The sequence below is a fragment of the Bubalus kerabau genome, chromosome 3, assembly GCF_029407905.1.
Source record: "Bubalus kerabau isolate K-KA32 ecotype Philippines breed swamp buffalo chromosome 3, PCC_UOA_SB_1v2, whole genome shotgun sequence".
NCBI lineage: Eukaryota > Metazoa > Chordata > Mammalia > Artiodactyla > Bovidae > Bubalus > Bubalus kerabau.
The window spans coordinates 3,544,528-3,561,435 of record NC_073626.1 but is presented as its reverse complement, the minus strand read 5'-3'; the positions used below and the strand labels follow the sequence as shown (position 1 = coordinate 3,561,435).

The 16,908-nt window shown below is 45.8% G+C and overlaps 1 protein-coding gene across 1 annotated transcript in view; it reads left to right on the top strand.

Moving 5' to 3' along the window:
• The window catches only part of F13A1 (coagulation factor XIII A chain), a 146,092-nt gene that overhangs the window by 87,145 nt on the left and 42,039 nt on the right, over window positions 1-16,908 (top strand). The window contains exon 9 of the mRNA XM_055570528.1: window positions 15,911-16,014. Coding sequence (XP_055426503.1) covers window positions 15,911-16,014 — 104 coding nt within the window. The remainder of the gene's footprint in view (window positions 1-15,910; window positions 16,015-16,908) is intronic.

Below are 16,908 nucleotides of genomic sequence, written 5' to 3'. Positions count from 1 at the left end.
TCGAACCCGCACCTCCTGCGTCTTCTGCTCAGGCAGGCGGATTCTTTACCACTAGCTCCTCCTGGGAAGCCCGGGTGTTCCTGGGCTTTTCGCTCCTTCATTGTCGTCCCCGAAGATGCCACTACCGTGGGACCATGTTCTCTGGTCTGGGACCCTCCCGCCTCCTCCACGAGCAGACCACCACCCCAGTCTCCCCGTCTCCCCTCTGCTTGGCTCACAGTCTGACTAACTGAACGGCTGCTGCTCACCCAGCTCGGAACATGCCAGATTGTGGAGTGCAGGGATTAAAGGGGTCCAGTCAGCCCTGGGTCAGGCTGTGTGACCTTGGGCACCGCACACCCTCTCTGTGTCTCTCTTGCCCCCTACGGTGGCGCTGACAACATTTCCAAGCATAACAGGTGCTTAATGAGAGTTAGCTGCTGTGACTGCGTTCATTACTAGTCGCACAGCTGGAATTTCGTGGAGGCAATATGTTGCCATTGACCTGGGCACACTGAAGTAGCCAGGAAGACGGGGTGCCCAGTGTTCTATGATGACTTGCTATTTCTGTCACTCTAGGTTTTTTGTGTTTTTTTTTTTTTTTTTTAAATGAAAGCCAGAAACTGCCTCCTCAGTACAAACACCAGTGAACCCTAGAAGTGATAAACGTTCTGGAAAGCCAGAAGTATTTCTGAGACCCTCTTTGGTCGAGGAGGCTGGTGGAGACTGTCCCTGGACACGTCCACCAGCACGGGGTCACCATGGTCACCCCTGAGTCAAGCTCTGACATGGGCAGTCACCGGCCACGGGACCTTGAGAAGACAGCTTCACCTCGCTGAGCTTCCTCATCCGTAGACTGAGCCTAACTTAGTAGTTACCGATTAAACGACAATGTAGCGAGGCAAGTAAAGTGCTCCCCACAGGGCTCGGCGGGCGCCTGCCGATGGGACTGGCGATGGCCCGCTGGTGAGAAGCAGGGCCCACCTGCAGGGTCGGCAAGCCGGGGAGGGGTGGGGGCAGGAGGCTGACAGGGGCCGAGCCCAGGCAGGGAGGAGCCCGCGGTCCGCCGACCCCAAGAGGCCAGGGCTGCAGGGCGCGCCGCATGCGGCCCGATGGACTTCCGAGAGGGGGTCTCGCAGCCGTCGGCCACCCCGAGCCGCCAGCCTCGCTTCCCTCCTCCGGCTCCTCTCAGACAGGCTGCAGGTTTGTCCGTTGCCCCGCGCCCTCTTTCTAACGGCGACCACGAGAATGACTGTCTGGTTTTCTCAGCGCCTCCACCATCTCTCCACCACCGAGGTGCTGATGGTGGCGAATCAGGGTCCAGCTGGTCCAGCTGGTCCAGCTGACTCTTCTCCGTGGCTGTCGAGTCCCACATGCCCGAAGTAGAAATACGCCCAGATGGGGGGTCAGAGGGAGAGTGGAAGACCGGTGTGAAGGCGTGTTGTGCGGTTCAGAGCCAAGAGGGCTGCAGTCGGGCTTTCCCTGGGCTCGTTTACCCCCGCAGACCACCCAGCGCTGACCGCTCACCCGCCGGCTTCCTGCTCTGCCAGCCTAGGTCCCTGCGTGTGGATCCCCCTCCCAGAGAGCCTCAGCTCGCCAGGGGCAGCAGTTTGGCACTGAGTGGACTTCCTCTTGATGCCCCGGAGGGAAGAGTGGGCTTCTTGCGGATTCAGGAGAGGGAGGGGCCCTTACAAGGGCACAGCTGGGCGGAGTAATTGGACCTTGGCTCACAAATGAAATTCCGGGAGGGCCAAGGCAAGGTAACATATCCTGGAAGAAGCGGTTTAAGCCGCCTGCCCCCAGTGTGTAGATGGGTCGGAATTATGCCTAAGCTCTGGGGGAAGGCATCCATGTATCACCGAGGACAGCTTAATGAAGATGCTGGTGCCACATCCGGCTGCAATCCAGGCAGTGAGCAGGGACGAGGGGCTCACGCTGGGCAGGAGTAAAGTGACCATTTGTCCACATCCTGAACGAGCTCAGCTTGCTCACCTCATCATACCGCAGTCACAGTATAAATGGAAACAATTTTTTTACGGGAATTAGGGCTCCAACATAGTAAAGGGTGAATGTATAATAGTTTGGGTTCCAATCAGTTCTCATGGATTTGAGGTAATTACATGATGCCACTTTTGCAAAAAAAACTTTTTATTTTCTTTTGAGGTATAGTTGATTAACAAACAATGTTGTGGCAGTTTCAGGGGAACAGCAAAGGGACTCGGCCATACATATACATGTATCGGAAATGGAAACAATTTTATTTATTTATTTTTTCCTTTTCTTTTTTTTTTTTAATTTTATTTTATTTTTAAACTTTACATAATTGTATTAGTTTTGCCAAACATCAAAATGAAACAATTTTAAAAGAAAGGGATGGTGGTGCTGATTAGGGTCATGAAAGGCATTTCAGTAGGAGGCTCCTCTCCTTCCAAATGGAAGTGTGATCCAGTGTCCCACTGCTGGAGAGGAAGTGGTCAGACAGGATGATTCTGGGTAAAGGGTCTTTGCCCACCTCTAGACTTGTCTCCATCAGAATGTAGCCCTCAGCAGGGGAACCATGTCTGGGATATTTTACTTTTGCTTTGCCAACACAGTGCAGGGCATGGAACTGGTTGGAAAACATTTTAAGTACTCATTTAGCTGATTAATCTCATTGAATCCATTCCACAAATGCTATTATACACGAATACGACCAAATGTCAGATGCTAAGGATTCAGGGGGAGTTAATCAGGTCGCTGCCCTCAAGGCGCTCCGTCAGGTGTTCACCAGCAAGACAACCACACATAGTACACACTAGAAATGTGAGGTGGGTGGCAGCGTGAGCCAGGAGTCCTGGAGACGGAGGGAAGGGGCTTCCATCCTAAACCCAGGGGTGGAGGAGAAGGTGTTCACATGGTCAGTGGACAAAGCTGTTGTCCCCTTGCAGTCTTCCGGTCGTGCTCTTCAAAGATGAAATGCCCAGGAAATGCCCTTGACCCACAGTTGAAACTCAAGGTAAAAGTCTCAGGGGCTAATGTGAGACAACCGGAGATCAATTTGCTTCAGGGTCAAGTGGGAAGGAGTGGAAGGTGGCTCAGTAGGTAAAGACATCGCCTGCAGTGCAGGGGCCACAAGAGACAGGTTTGATCCCTGGGTCAGGAAGAGCCCCTTGAGGAGGGAATGGCAACCCACTCCAGTATTCTTGCCTGGAGAATCCCATGGACAGAGGAGCCTGGCGGGTTGCTGTCCATAGGGTTGTAAAAAGTCAGACACGACTGAAGCAACTGAACACGTATGCACACATATATTATGACTATGGTTGTTGAAAATTGAAACTCACTCTCCATATGTCCAGCCCCTCACCACTCTTTCATGGACAATCTCAAGAACCTCTGACCCATTTGCCCCCGAAGGGGCGAATGCCCCCAAGGCTGCACATTCATGAGAGACTGATGGACTCACTACTCTCTGGGACGGGGGTGGGTTGCCTTTACCATCAGCACCTCTCCCGCTTCTCCACCTGCCAGGCACTGTCCAACCCCAGGTGCTAGCTCCTTTAAGACTAGCTCACCCCTCACTCGGAGTTGCAGAGATCCCAACAGTCACCGGTGTCCAGAGGCCCTCTTGGAGACAACAGCTTTCTAGACCCTGGGACTCCTTCCAGCCCATCCGAGCCTCTGCCTCAGGCGTCCCCTTCCATTCTACTCACATTCCTGGGGGAAGGTCTTCATCTCTAAACAGTGAGTTCCAGGTGGGGTTGGTTAAAGCACGAGCTATTCATGCCCTCGGGATGCGAAGAGAAGGGTCTGTGTACCTGTGTGCTCACCTAGGCCCATGAGCCCACCCATCTGCTTCCCAGAGGCCAGCTGATGGACCAGCTGTCAGATGTAGAAAATGGCATAGCTCAGAGGTTAAGCATCTCATGATATTAAAGATGACTGGAAAGATGATGAATGCTAAAACATTAGCAAGAGTCTTTCCTTTATTGCCTTTTCATTTGAAATTAAGCAGGTTTGATGAAACTGGCTTTCTCAATTTAACTTTTTAAAAGAATTGTGAGTTAGCAAATTTGTATTTATCAATTTCAGCTCAAAGTTGGGACAATCTAAGAACTAGTCAGTGACTCACGTGGAAAGAAAGTATAGTTTTATTTTGCTTTTCCTTAGGATCTCATGGAAAAACACCAGATCAAGTCAAACTTCTCTTATAATTTTCTTTCCTCTCTTTCTCTCCATGATTCAAGGCAATATGATTAGCTCTGCCACCAATTAGCTGAGTGACTTTGGGCAAGTTGCTTGAATTCTCTGGGCCTTAATTTTCTCATATGACTTTGAATTTAACAAGGTATAGGGTCACCTCCAGTATTCTAGCCTGGAAAATTCCATGGACAGAAGAGCCTGGTGGGCTACCATCCATGGGGTCACAAGATTCAGACGGGACTTAGCAATTAAACCTCCGCCGCCACCAGCTCCAAAATGAATACTTTTTAAATGAACGTCACTGTTCTTCCAGCCAGGCCTTTCTTCCCTCGGTCAGTGGTTTCTGCCACAGGAACCCTGCTCATCTGCACAGGCCAGGCTGGGCTCCACTCACCCACGTGCAGGTGCTGCTCTGCAAACTGGCTCCCCAGGAAAAAAAGACACAGAAATCAAGCATGCCACAGAAAATTTCTGTAATTCTTTGGCTGGTCTCAATGCATCTGCTTCTTAAAAAATAAAAAAATCCTAACTTCGCTCAGTACTTTTTGGAAAGAGCACAGTTGTTATTGTTTGTTTTTCACTTCAAATGCAAAAAAGAAAAAAAAAAAAAAAACACCTCTACTGCAATGGATAGTGTCGAATCTATAAATAAAGCTCTTTCTAAGCAAGTTTAAGAGCAGAAATTCAGCAGCTTGCATGCTGGGGAGCCAGCCCTGGATGTGACACCCCACAGAGCCTAGTCTCATTGCGGTCTTGTGCTTATGCTGGTGTGCCCATCATAGGTGCATTTTTGATGTTCAGACTGATACACTTTAAAAAAAATACTTTTTACTTTGCATTGAGGTATAGCTTTACAAGGTTGAGACAGCCTCAGGTGCACAGTGAAGGAATCCAGCCGTGTATGTAAATGCATCCCCCCAGCTTCCCGCCCACCTAGGCTGCCACATAACACTGAGCACAGTTCCTATTGCTGTATAATTCCAGTCGGTTATCCAGTCTAAATACAGCGTGTACCTGTCCATCCCAGACTCCCTATCTCTTTCCCCCATCCTTCCCCCGACAACCATAAATTTGCTGTCTAAGTCTGTGAGTCTCTTTCTGTAAGTAAGTCTGGTTTTGACCCCTGTTTGGGGAACTAAATCCCACATGTTACATGGCTAAAAAATAAAATCAAATTTTTAAAAAAGAAAAAGAAAATCTCTGCAGACTGATCCACTTTGCATGTTGTTTTTAGAAGCTCAGTGTGTTCTAATAGTTGGACTTTCACATGTTATATTGTAGTTGAGTTTTAATCATGATACGCAAAAAGAATTATCCAAAAATGAATTCCAAGAAAAACAGAAGAAAAATTCTGAATATAAGCCAAACTGTTTACGATGCTTAGAGTTCACAAAATTATCTTGTGATGTATCCAAGTTACCAAACTTGAACAGCTACCAAAGACATTTATTTTCAAATAACTTATTGAGTTAAGCATACTCTTGTCAGCCAAATTATTTTTGGGAAAATTACCTGGAGCTAGATCGTGAGAGCTGTCATTAGAGACCTAAGAATATATGCTGTGAATCCACTCCAAAGTCTTGAAGGAAGGATTGAGAAACTTATCTGCCACCTCCAAGAATCAAAATAGCTCCTGCTTAGGGAACGCTTTCTTTGTGCCAGGACTTAAGCTAAGTGGGTGACATGTATCGCTATTAACTCATTTAATCCTTTTGACAACCCAATAACGTAATAGCTGTTATTGTCCCCACTTCTAGAGGAACAAATCGAGGCACAGTAACTTAACCATGGTCATCAGCCTTTAGCTTCATGATTTCTGATTGGAAATCATGTTTAATTCTATTGGTAATCCATGGTACATAATAAATCACTCTTTCGTGTGCTGTATTCCGAACCGTCAGTTTGTCTTCAGCTTTTGACAGTTTGACTATGAGGCATTTAGGTACATATCCCTTTGAATTCATTCTCTTTGGGTCTTTTAACTTCTAAGGTGTGTATATTACTATCTATCATCAAATTTGGAAAAGTTATCAGCTATTCTTCAAATACTCTTTCTGCTTCTTTTCCCTCTTTCGTTTCCTTCAGAGAGGCCCATTATGTGTGTGTCCCACGTGCCTCAGGGCTCTGTTCATTTTTCTTCATGTATTTCTTCTGTTTTTCAGACTAGATCATTTCAGTTAACTTCTCTTCAAGTTCACCAGTTCTTTACTCTTTCTACCTGCTCAAATCTGCTTTGGAGACCCTTTAGTGAATTTTTGAAATTTTTATTCCAGCCATTATACTTTTCAGCTCCAGAAATTCTGTTTGATTCCTATCCATAATTTCTATCTCCTCATTGATATTCCCTGTTTGGTTAGACATTGCTTTCAAAGGGCTGCCAAATGGGTTAATAGTGATAATTCATTTGCTGAAGTTTAGGGAGTGCCAAGCCCATTTTCTCTTCTTTGTTCTTTGATAAGCTGCATGTTTTTATAGCCACCGTGGTTGTAAGGTTGTTCATTTTCAAGACTACCATGGAGCTACAGAGAGAGGAGTAGAAATAAGGGAAATTAACAGGCCCCCAAGCTCGCAGTTCTTACTGAGATTGTTTTGTTTTTGTTGAGTAAATCCTCCTTATATTGTTGCAAATCTTTGGTTCATTTCCAGAGTTCTGGAGAAATTGGTTTTGATCATGTTTGTTAGGATTCTCACTATTTTCATGAAGGAGTAGATTTTTGGGAGCCCTTCCTTTGCCATTCTGGGAGTTTTTCTCCAGAGCACACTTTTAACCACTATACAAGTAGTTAGAAATTTGGGGCATACCAGACCCCCGGAGGGTTTTACGTTCTGTAGGAATAGTTTGTAGGAGGGCATGGCAACTCGTATGGCATTTTTGCCTGGAGAATTCCATGAATAGAGGAGCCTGGCGGGCTGCATGTAGGCCATGTAATCACAAAGAATCGGACATGACTGAGCAAGTAAGCACAGCACAGGAATAGTTTGGGATCTAATATCATCTTCCTGACATACATCTGCTGAAATACAAATTATATTATGTATTTTTTATTTCATCAAGTCTTCTGTACATTATAAGGCATTATATTATCTTTTAGGAATTGTGTATAGAAATCGGTGGACTTCGTTTCAGTACAATAAATGGGGTGTTACGAAACATTTGTTTTAAAACTACGAAGGGACACTAATTTTTGAAGGTTGAAAATCACTGCACAGGACTCTCCCCCCCTTCCTTTCATATTTCTATCCTAGTCCTGCAGCAATAATGTCTCCAAAGTTATCTCCCAAATACTTGTTCTACTCAGGTCCCACGTAAGAGTGACAAAGAGGGACTTTGGGAGGTAAAAAATGAGAGATCATCACAAATACTTCTCATGAGATTAGAGTGAAAGAAGAAGACGGAAGCATCTGATAAACCACGTAGAAAGTACTAAGGTATCTTTCACAACAAGAAAAATGTCATGTCTTGATTAGTCATAAATTCTGCTTAAGAGAGTCATCTTATACAGAAACCAAAGGTTACCAGTTTTCAAATAATTAAAAGCTAATACAATATGTACCACCTAAGCTACACTGAATGAAATTTAATTTCTTTTGATAATTAATAAGACCTCTTGAAAAACTTCATATAAATAAGAGTTTTCAGTATAGCATACTCATAAACAGCTGTGTAATGGAAAAAAGTAATTTTGAGTTGGCTGTATTTTTTAAAACTCCTCTCAATAATTATGGATAAGCTTGGTCAGAATTTATTATAAAAAGCTTTTTGGATATTAAAATTATTCTCAAAATCCAATCTCTTCTCCATTTTCGGCAGGAATATTAATTGATAATTTGCTATTCAAGAGAGCGGTAAAGGCGTCCAGGGTCATACTGTCACAGTGAATCCAGCAGGGGGAATTCAGCACAATGACAGAGGACCTCCTGCGAAGTAGTCATGTCAGATGTGGCTCCTGAGTGGGTGGTGTCTACCTCCTGAACATTTGGGAGGTATCATTTGGTCTCTTCCATTTCTGGTGCCACAGTTAAAAAATAAAACAGATAATCAAAAGAGGGAAAACTATCACAAGAGGAGAAAAAATAAATTTTACATGATTATCTCCTAATGTCCTAAAAATCGTTGCTAATAAAGCTGCTGTAAAATTCTCTCCATAAATATTCAAGATCTCAATACCTGGGATTGAGAAGGTAATCTTGAGAAGAGAGGGGAAAGGCTATATACTTTCAGGACTTAGGCAAAACACATTTCCAGGAAAAGTTGTAAGCAGAAGCAAACTTGCTAAGTATTAGCATACTGTATGTGTAACTGAATACATCTAGGCTGGCATTTATCCAGGAGAGCCTGGGAGGACCGTACCAGTGTTTAGACCATACCAACTTTCTGATTGGTTCAAGTTCACTTCCATTGAGTTGGTGATGCTATCTAACCATCTCATCTTCTGCTGCCCTCTTCTCCTTTTGCCTTCAAATCTTTCCCAGCATCAGGGTCTTTTCCAGTGATCAGATTCTCAGGAGACAGTGGAGGACAGGGAGACCTAGCATCCTGCAGTCCATGGGGCACAGAGAGTTGGACATAACTTAGTGACTGAACAACAACAACAACATTCTGATCGGTTGCAGCTTCCAACTGGCTTATGTCTGTGTCTGAGCAATTATTAACTATTTTAATTATCACCCTTACTATAAATGCACTTCATAATTTCGTTTTGGGAGTTACAGCACATCCCCAAGGCCATGCCATCCTCAGCCCCCTTGACTGGGGTCTCTCATGCTACATTAAGGGTTCCCTGGTGGCTCAGCTGGTAAAAAATCTGCCTGCGATGCAGGAGACCCGGGTTCCATCTCTGGGTTGGGAAGATCCCCTGGAGAAGGGAAAGGCTACCCACTCCAGTATTCTGGCCTGGAGAATTTCATGGACTGCACAGTCCATGGGGTAGCAAAGAGTCGGACACGACAGAGTGACTTTCACTTTACTTCATGCTACATCAGATGGTGCTTAAACTGCAGCTTCTTCATGAGCATTGTAGGATTCCTTCCCTGTGTAAAACAAGCAAAAACAAACCCTTCATTACTTCTCTCTTTTCTTGATGGGCGATTTGTTCCTCCTGGGGATATTGGCTTGACCTCCACCCAGTTGGACCTTTGGGAGCCTTTGGTGGACAAGACCCCAGAGAAACTCAAAATGCCCCTCTTGGTTTCAGCACTCCAGCATCCCCTAAGCATGAATAGCTGCATTTGAAGAAGCGCGGTTCCCCCAGCTCCACAGACGATCCCTGAAGCATGCCCCTTCCTCTGAATAACTCCCCTCTGTTGTCTGGCTTCATTACCTTTCCCAACTGACAAGGACTTTCTTGGTCCAGACCCTTATCTCTGCTTTGGAATGTCTTGTAGACAAGCCTCAGAGTCCACCAGCTTGTCTCTACTTCTCTCCCACAAGCCCCAGCGCACCCCACGCCTTCATTATTGGGAAGCCCAGATGTCAGCAAGTCCAAGACATGCTGCCATTACAGCCACCAGTGTCGCTGCCTGTGTTGGGAGTGTATCAGCAGGGCCAGAGGGCGGCGTGTGTGTTATTCCCTAAGTCCTGTCCGACTCTTTGCAATCCCATGGACTCATGGTACTCTCCAGGCAAGAATACTGGAGTGGGCTGCAATGCCCTCCTCCAGGGCATCTTCCCAACCCAGAGACTGAACCTGGGTGTCCCACGTTGCAGGCAGATTCTTTACAGTTTGAGCCACCAGGGAAGAGACGAGGGTACACCTGTCTCCTACAAACACAAGTAGTTTGCAAGACAGACCAGTAGCTTTTTCCACCCCCCTGCCATTTTTCAAATGAATTCGAGTACTTGGTTTACATTTGAAGTCGGTCCAAGACAGCTCTTCCAGGGCTTTCTCCCGATCTTATTTGTGCTCTCCCTTGAGCCCTAATAAAGCTGCAGAAAAGAATCGCAATCCCACATCTCCTTCTTTTTAGGGAAGGAAACCTTTCTGCACAGATTGCAGAAAAGATGACCCTGTGGAATGTTTAAGCAGTTAGCCAAGTTAAAGGCAGTAAAGGACACCTTGCTTAAATGATTCACTCCATTCGAACAAACAGCATGCAGAGCTCAGAAGCCCATCTTGGTCTCAGCTGTCTTTTTGGTCCACTTCTGCACCCTCCCATGAGCTCTTGTCACTCTAGATGTGACCTTAGCCAGTTGGAACCAGGACAGATTCTGAACTGTGCTCTTTCTTCTTTAATAAAATGTACTTCTCTTAAATGTTTTTTTTTTTTTCTGTATATATTTATTACAAAAATTTCAAATGTTGCAGAAGAAAGTATAAAAATAAGAGTCATCCCCTTTCTAGCTATTCAGAATATTTGCAACATTTTGTTAAGCATTCTTTAACAGGTCCCTTTGTGCACTGTATTCATTTTTTATTGTTGCATAACAAATTGCCAGAACCTTGGCAGCTAGAGCGGCACACATGTATTATCCAGCAGGCTCTGTAGGTGAGGAGTTTGGGCACAGTGTAGCTGGTCGTCTGCTTAGGGTCTCAAACGGTGGCGATCAAGGTGGTGACTATGGGCCCCTCTGATGCCCAGTGCTCTCTTCCAAGTTCACGCTGATTTCTGGAAGAATCCAGCTCCTTCCCACTGCAGAACTCGCGGAAGCTGCCATTTTCTTCCAGGCCAGCAGGGGAACGTATTTGCTGCTTCAGATCTCTGGTTTGCTCTGTCTCAGACCTCTAGACCCAGATTTAAAGGCTCACGTGATTAGGTCAGGTCCACATGATAATCTCCTTTTTAATTAACTCAAAATCAGCAGATTAATTAGCTTAATTACATCTGCAAAATCCTCTTTGCCAGGTAAAGTAACATAAGCCCAGGAGTGACAACCCATCTGATTCATAGACATCACCCATATTCAAGGGGGAGGGATTCATACAAGAGTGGGGCTCATTGAAACTCTGCCTTCCACACAAATGGACATCCACAGTGAACACTTTTCTTTGTTCTGTAGTGTGATTTTTAAAATGGATATGCCCTGGTTATTTTTTTCCTACCTAATAAATACAGATCAGATTTTTAAGGCTGGAGAGTATTCTACTTTGTGATTTAAAATAGTTAATTGCATATTGGATGGTTTCTGATTTTCCTTCTTAAAAATTATGGACAGATGAACATCCTTGTATACATGTCTTTGCATCTGCATGATTATTTCCTGTGATTATTTCTGCATGATTATTTCAATTCTAAGGAAAGGGATTTACCAAATCAGAGGATAAACTCAGCCAATGCCGTGCTGTCCCTTCCAGGGTCCTCCAGCAGGGCACAGTGCTGCTTTGCTGGTGAGGTTGTGCCTCAGGGGAAGACCTCTGCGTCCTTTGCACATATACCACTGAATCATTATTGATAGCATCCTTGAAAGGAGTTCTAGAAATTACTAGCTGCCACTGCAGGAAACATACAGGAAGTGACATAAAGAAACGATGTGCTTTTCACTTCTCACTTCCATTATTATCTGCCCAAAGAAGTCCTTTTCAATTTGATTAAATAATTCCCAACAAAACAGGGGCTTTATGTTAACATCTACACTGCTTCTTTAGAAAGATGTAACACGGATATTAGTTCACAGAGAAGGTTTATAATCTTTTTAACTTTAAAAGGACACTGCATATTTCGATAGTATAGTGGGAAGTCGGGTTCCAAGTGAAGGCTTTGAGAAAATACAAAACCGTGAATCTTAAAAACAAACAAAGATTTAATTATGCCTGCCTTGCTGAGAGATCCTCTTGCCTTTCAAGAAAACAGTACCTGGTAAGCAGCTGCTAAGGGCCAGATCTGGTGCCGGGAACGTGATGGTGAACAGGCAAGCGGCAGCCCCAGAATGAATCCAGCACTCTGAGAGCGCATGATGAAACTGAAAGGTGTATTCATCTAGATAGAGATCTAGGTTAAAAAGCTCTAAATTTAAAAAAAAAAAAAAAAAAAAAGACTTTCTAGGAAGCATATCTATTTCCAACCTGGATAGAGGTAAATGGAATTCGGCCATGTCTGTAAATATTAGTTCCTTTCACAGAGGAACTTCAGATGTAAAAGGCAGGCACATGTACCCAGAAATACTGACCACCCAGACAAAAAGGGGACCATCATGGCGTGGTGGCCCAGGTCGCGTTTCCTCTGGCCATTCCTGAGCAGAGAAAGAGGCGTGGTGGGACAAGCCCTGCGGCTGCAGAGGGTGCAGCCCTGCCGCCTGCCCGTGTCCACTCTGGGAGCCCAGCTACTAGCGTTGCCGCCTGCTGACCAAGGCCCAGCACCTCCGGAACATAGCAAGGTATCCTTACCTTGGCCACTGCTACAAGTCCCTGGCCTCTTATTAAACTCTTCCACCTTAAATACACCTTAAACTTCCGCCTTCCGTCCTGAAACTGGAAGAGATGTTGAGTAGCTAATTAAATATTTTACTCAGAGAAAAGAAACTTTTCCCCTGTTTCCTGGTTATTTGAAAAGAAAGAAAATCCTCAAGGCAAAGTCTTTACCTGAGGTTTGAGAACAACACTTATCTTGTTCAAGGCTAACCTGGCCCTGGTATTTGAGTTTAAAGAAGGAGGTCTGGGGCCTATTAACCCAGGGCGGTGCTGGGGAGAGCCTGCTTGCTAAATGCTGCAGGCTGTGAGGGACGCAGGATCGCAAACACTTCCTTGCTGCTTTTTCTGCTCATTCTCGGCCTGCTGGTGTAACCTTCACCATCTGGACGGAGGCTCGCGTTGTTTAATATGTGATCACGGTAACCTTCCTTCCAGCTTCGGAGCAAAGACAGGGGCTCTCAGGTGAGAGCTGACCCCAGGCCCCCGCCCGACACCCCACACCGGGACTGCGACCTCCATCTGTGCGTCCCTCCCCGGCAGGCAGTGATGCGCTCCCTGTATTTGTCCACGGCGCTGCTCTTGACCTACGCCCCCTGCGCCTTTGGTATCTGAGCCTCTTTTGGTTCCATCTCTCCCTTCATTCTGCCTTACTCTCGCTCTCTCTCTCCCCACTGGCTCCTCCTCCGTAGACACGACACTCTCTCCTAATGCAAAAATAATCAGAACAATCTTCCTGTGTTGCATTGTTCTCCAGGCACTGGCCTGTCTTCTCGTCTTCCACTTACAACCCGAATCACTCTTGGGGTAGAACTCATCTCAGCGCATCTCCCCACCCACACCCTCCCCACCTGGCCTTTTCCTCCTCACTCCCCTCCGTCAACAGTAAAGACGCCAGTGGCTCCCTCCTTGTCAAATCCTGAGTGTCACCTGTGTGTATAAAGATGCCTCTTGGGTTTCATCCTTAGGGTTTCTCACAGGCCGAGTCCATCATCTCCCAAACGAACCTGTCACCCACCTAGCACCCCGCCCCCGCCCCCAACACAAATCTTCTCTTCCTCCTCCAGGGGTCTTGGTAAATGGAACCATCACTCTCCCTAGAAACTGGGAAGCTTCCTCACATGCAGTCCCTTCCTGACGGTTCCTCTCCTTCTCTACAGTAATGGGAAGCTCAGTCCCCAGTCCTCACCCAGCTCTCTCAAGTACAGACTTGCAGATGTAACTGATCTAAGGATAAATCCCAAATATTTAACTTGGGATAAAAGGATCTCGCAATCTCATTCTCACCAAACCATAGCTCAGTGCTTCAAAGTGTGGATCCTGTTGCTCTAACTCGCTGTGTGACCTCAGGCAAGATTCTTAACCTCTCTGTGCTTCCGTTTCCCGCCTTGTAAACAGGGGTTAATAATAACAGCACCTTTCTCCTGGCATGCTGGGTACATCAGGTGTGCTCGTGTACACAGAGGCTTTAAAACAGTGCTGGGCGCACAGGAAGTGCTGTGTGTACTTGTCAGTCTTGTCATGCACTGCCCACCGCTACCTGCCAACCCTTCTTCCCCCAGATACGCAAACATGCTACCCATCCACCACAACGAACAGCATACAGGTTGCCAAACACTCCATGCCTCCACAACTTGGTTCTTAGTCCTTTTTTGACCTGCAGAGCTCTCATTTGTCTGGGGGACTCAGTTCAAGCATCACTTCGGCCATGAAGTTGTCCCTCCTGCACCCAGGGCTTCCCCACTAAGACCCCATTGACCCCACCTGAACTTCCCCTCAGTCAATTATTGTTAAAGTCAGAGAGTTACCATGTTTGAGCGCTCATCCTACGCCAGGTCTTGTTCCAAGTGCCTTAAGCTTCATAGAGAACCTATGAAATGCTCTAACAGTTGGTTTCTGTGTTTGTCTGTCCTCCTTGATCGTGGGGTTCCTTACGGACAGGAACCTGTGCTTTGATCAGGGTGGGGGTCCAGCATGGTGCCTGGTGCAGGATGTGTGTGTGTGCACGCACGCATGTGTTCAGTCGCTCAGTCGTGTCCGACTCTGTGACCCCATGGACTCTAGCCAGCCAGGTCCCTCTGTCCATGGGATTCCTCAGGCAAGAATACTGGTGCAGGTTCTTCTTAACCCAGGGATCGGACCAGGGTCTTTTGTGTTTGCTGCATTGGCAGCAGGATTCTTTACCACTAGCTCCACCTGGGAAGCCAGTGCACGGTGGGTGATGCATAGTTAAATAAATGCTTCTGAGCTGAGTCAATCAAAGATGAGCAGGACTTGGAGAGGGATGGGAACGTGCACGAATCCCTGACGTTGAAGGACACTGAGGATAGGAAGGCTGGTAGCCGGATCTGAAATTCATCAGTGCTATAAACAGAGATGGCTGTAATTGCCTCACGCCACCGCTAAACTGCTATTACTATCTGAATATCTGCTGTGGTGTGACAGGTTAATGTGCTCTCATTTGTTCCCGTAGCGTCGTATAATTTCAGGTCTTCCCAAGGACATAATCATGCGAATCCTGATGATAGTTTATCCCGTGTCCTCGCTTCATGGGTCCCATGCTAAGTCTGAAAGTCTTGCAGGGCCCTGAGCTCATGGGTCGCTCACCTTTGACAAAACGTAGAGAGACACGCACCTCGGCAACCTTTTTTTCTTGTTGGACAGGAAATGGAAATTCACCACAATGTTATAGTTTCTAGGCCGATAGTCTAAGCCCATAAAGAAAAGCATTTTATTGCTTAATTGTTACAAAAGGCTGTGCTTTTTATAAGTCTAATATATATATATATGTATATGGAATTCAAAGATATATGTGTTTCGATTTTAATTAACTTGTCTTCTCTACCATATCCCTTGAGGCCATAGTAAATTCTGTTTCACTAGGCAGCAGGCAATGGGTAAGATTGAAACTGTTAAGGCATTGATTAGATTGATTAGACCCTCTCTGGGTGGCCTTAAAGCTGGGGGGAGAGCCATGTGCCACCATGCAAGTGCCCCCCGGGGGTACCAGTGGAAATGGACCTGCCCAGGAAACTTGCGTCCAGATCCTCTGTATGTCTCTGGGAGGCTTCCATTTAGCTTAAGCCATTCCAATAATTTATAGGCTTCCCTGGTGGCTCCGTGGTAAAGAACCCGCCTGCAATGCAGGAGACGAAAGAGACACGGGTTTGATCCCTGGGTTGGGAAGATCCCCTGGAGGAAGAAATGGCAACTAGTACAGCAATTATCCTTCAGTAAAAAAAATAATTAAAAAAAGAAAGAAAGAAAGAAATGGCAACCCATCCCAGTATTCTTGCTGGGATTTCCAATTTCTTTATAGATAGCATATCCACAGGAATTTTGGTCCCTCTTTGATTTCCTGGAGCACTGATTGACGGGAAGTCTAACTCGCCTGGGTGGTGTTTTCTAAGGAACTACCACTGCTGGAATGAAGCCTGGATGACAAGGCCGGACCTTCCCGTTGGGTTTGGAGGTTGGCAAGTCGTGGACAGCACCCCCCAGGAAAACAGCGATGGTAAAGCCGCATCCTCTCTTTATATTCCTGATCTTTATACTTTGCTTTTATGATTGCATCTGATGTGTGGGAAGCGCGCCCACCTGGTGGGAACCAGCACCAGCCGTGTGCTTCCTGGACACGCACAGCTTCGACTGCCCGCCAGTCGGGTTTAATTTCATTTCAATGGCTGTCTTTACTCTGATTACTTTGTAACTTTTAGGGGGGAGAAAAAAGCATAAAACTTAACATATATAATTCATCGACTATTGCTTTGATCAGCAGTTTTGAAGACAAGAGGAAAACTATCTCTGTAAGCACTTTCACTTGGCTATAAAGTATATTTCAGCCCTGCCCGACACGCAGTGCTAAGATAGAAAGCGGTGAAGAAAATAAAGAACTCAGAAACTAATTACGGATCGTTCTTTAAATTGCTATCTTTTCAGAACCTGATTTCTTTCCAGGTTGTGTGATTTCTTTCAAAGCTTGAGTATGTGAATACTCATCTTCTAACTTGCAAACCTGGCCAAGTAGTGGCAGCTATGATGCCCCCTCACCCCCAGATTCTTCATAAGCCTCCACTGTCCTTTAATGTGATGGTAAGAACCAGTGCTCTGGGACATAGCCTCCACTGTCCTTTAATGTGATGGTAAGAACCAGTGCTCTGGGACATAGCCTCCACTGTCCTTCTTTAATGTGATGGTAAGAACCAGAGCTCTGGGACATTATTTTTATTTCCCCAGGTATTGATGTAAGATATTGATGAATTGGCAATTAGATCTGGAATGCATGAAGTGTTAATAATACATCCTTTGATGTACAGCCCTCTGTCTCAAAAAACTTACATAACTGTGTCCTGGCCTCTAGTGGATGGGACAGTTCTTAGAGCTGAGATGACCTTCCTGGGTTATAGTC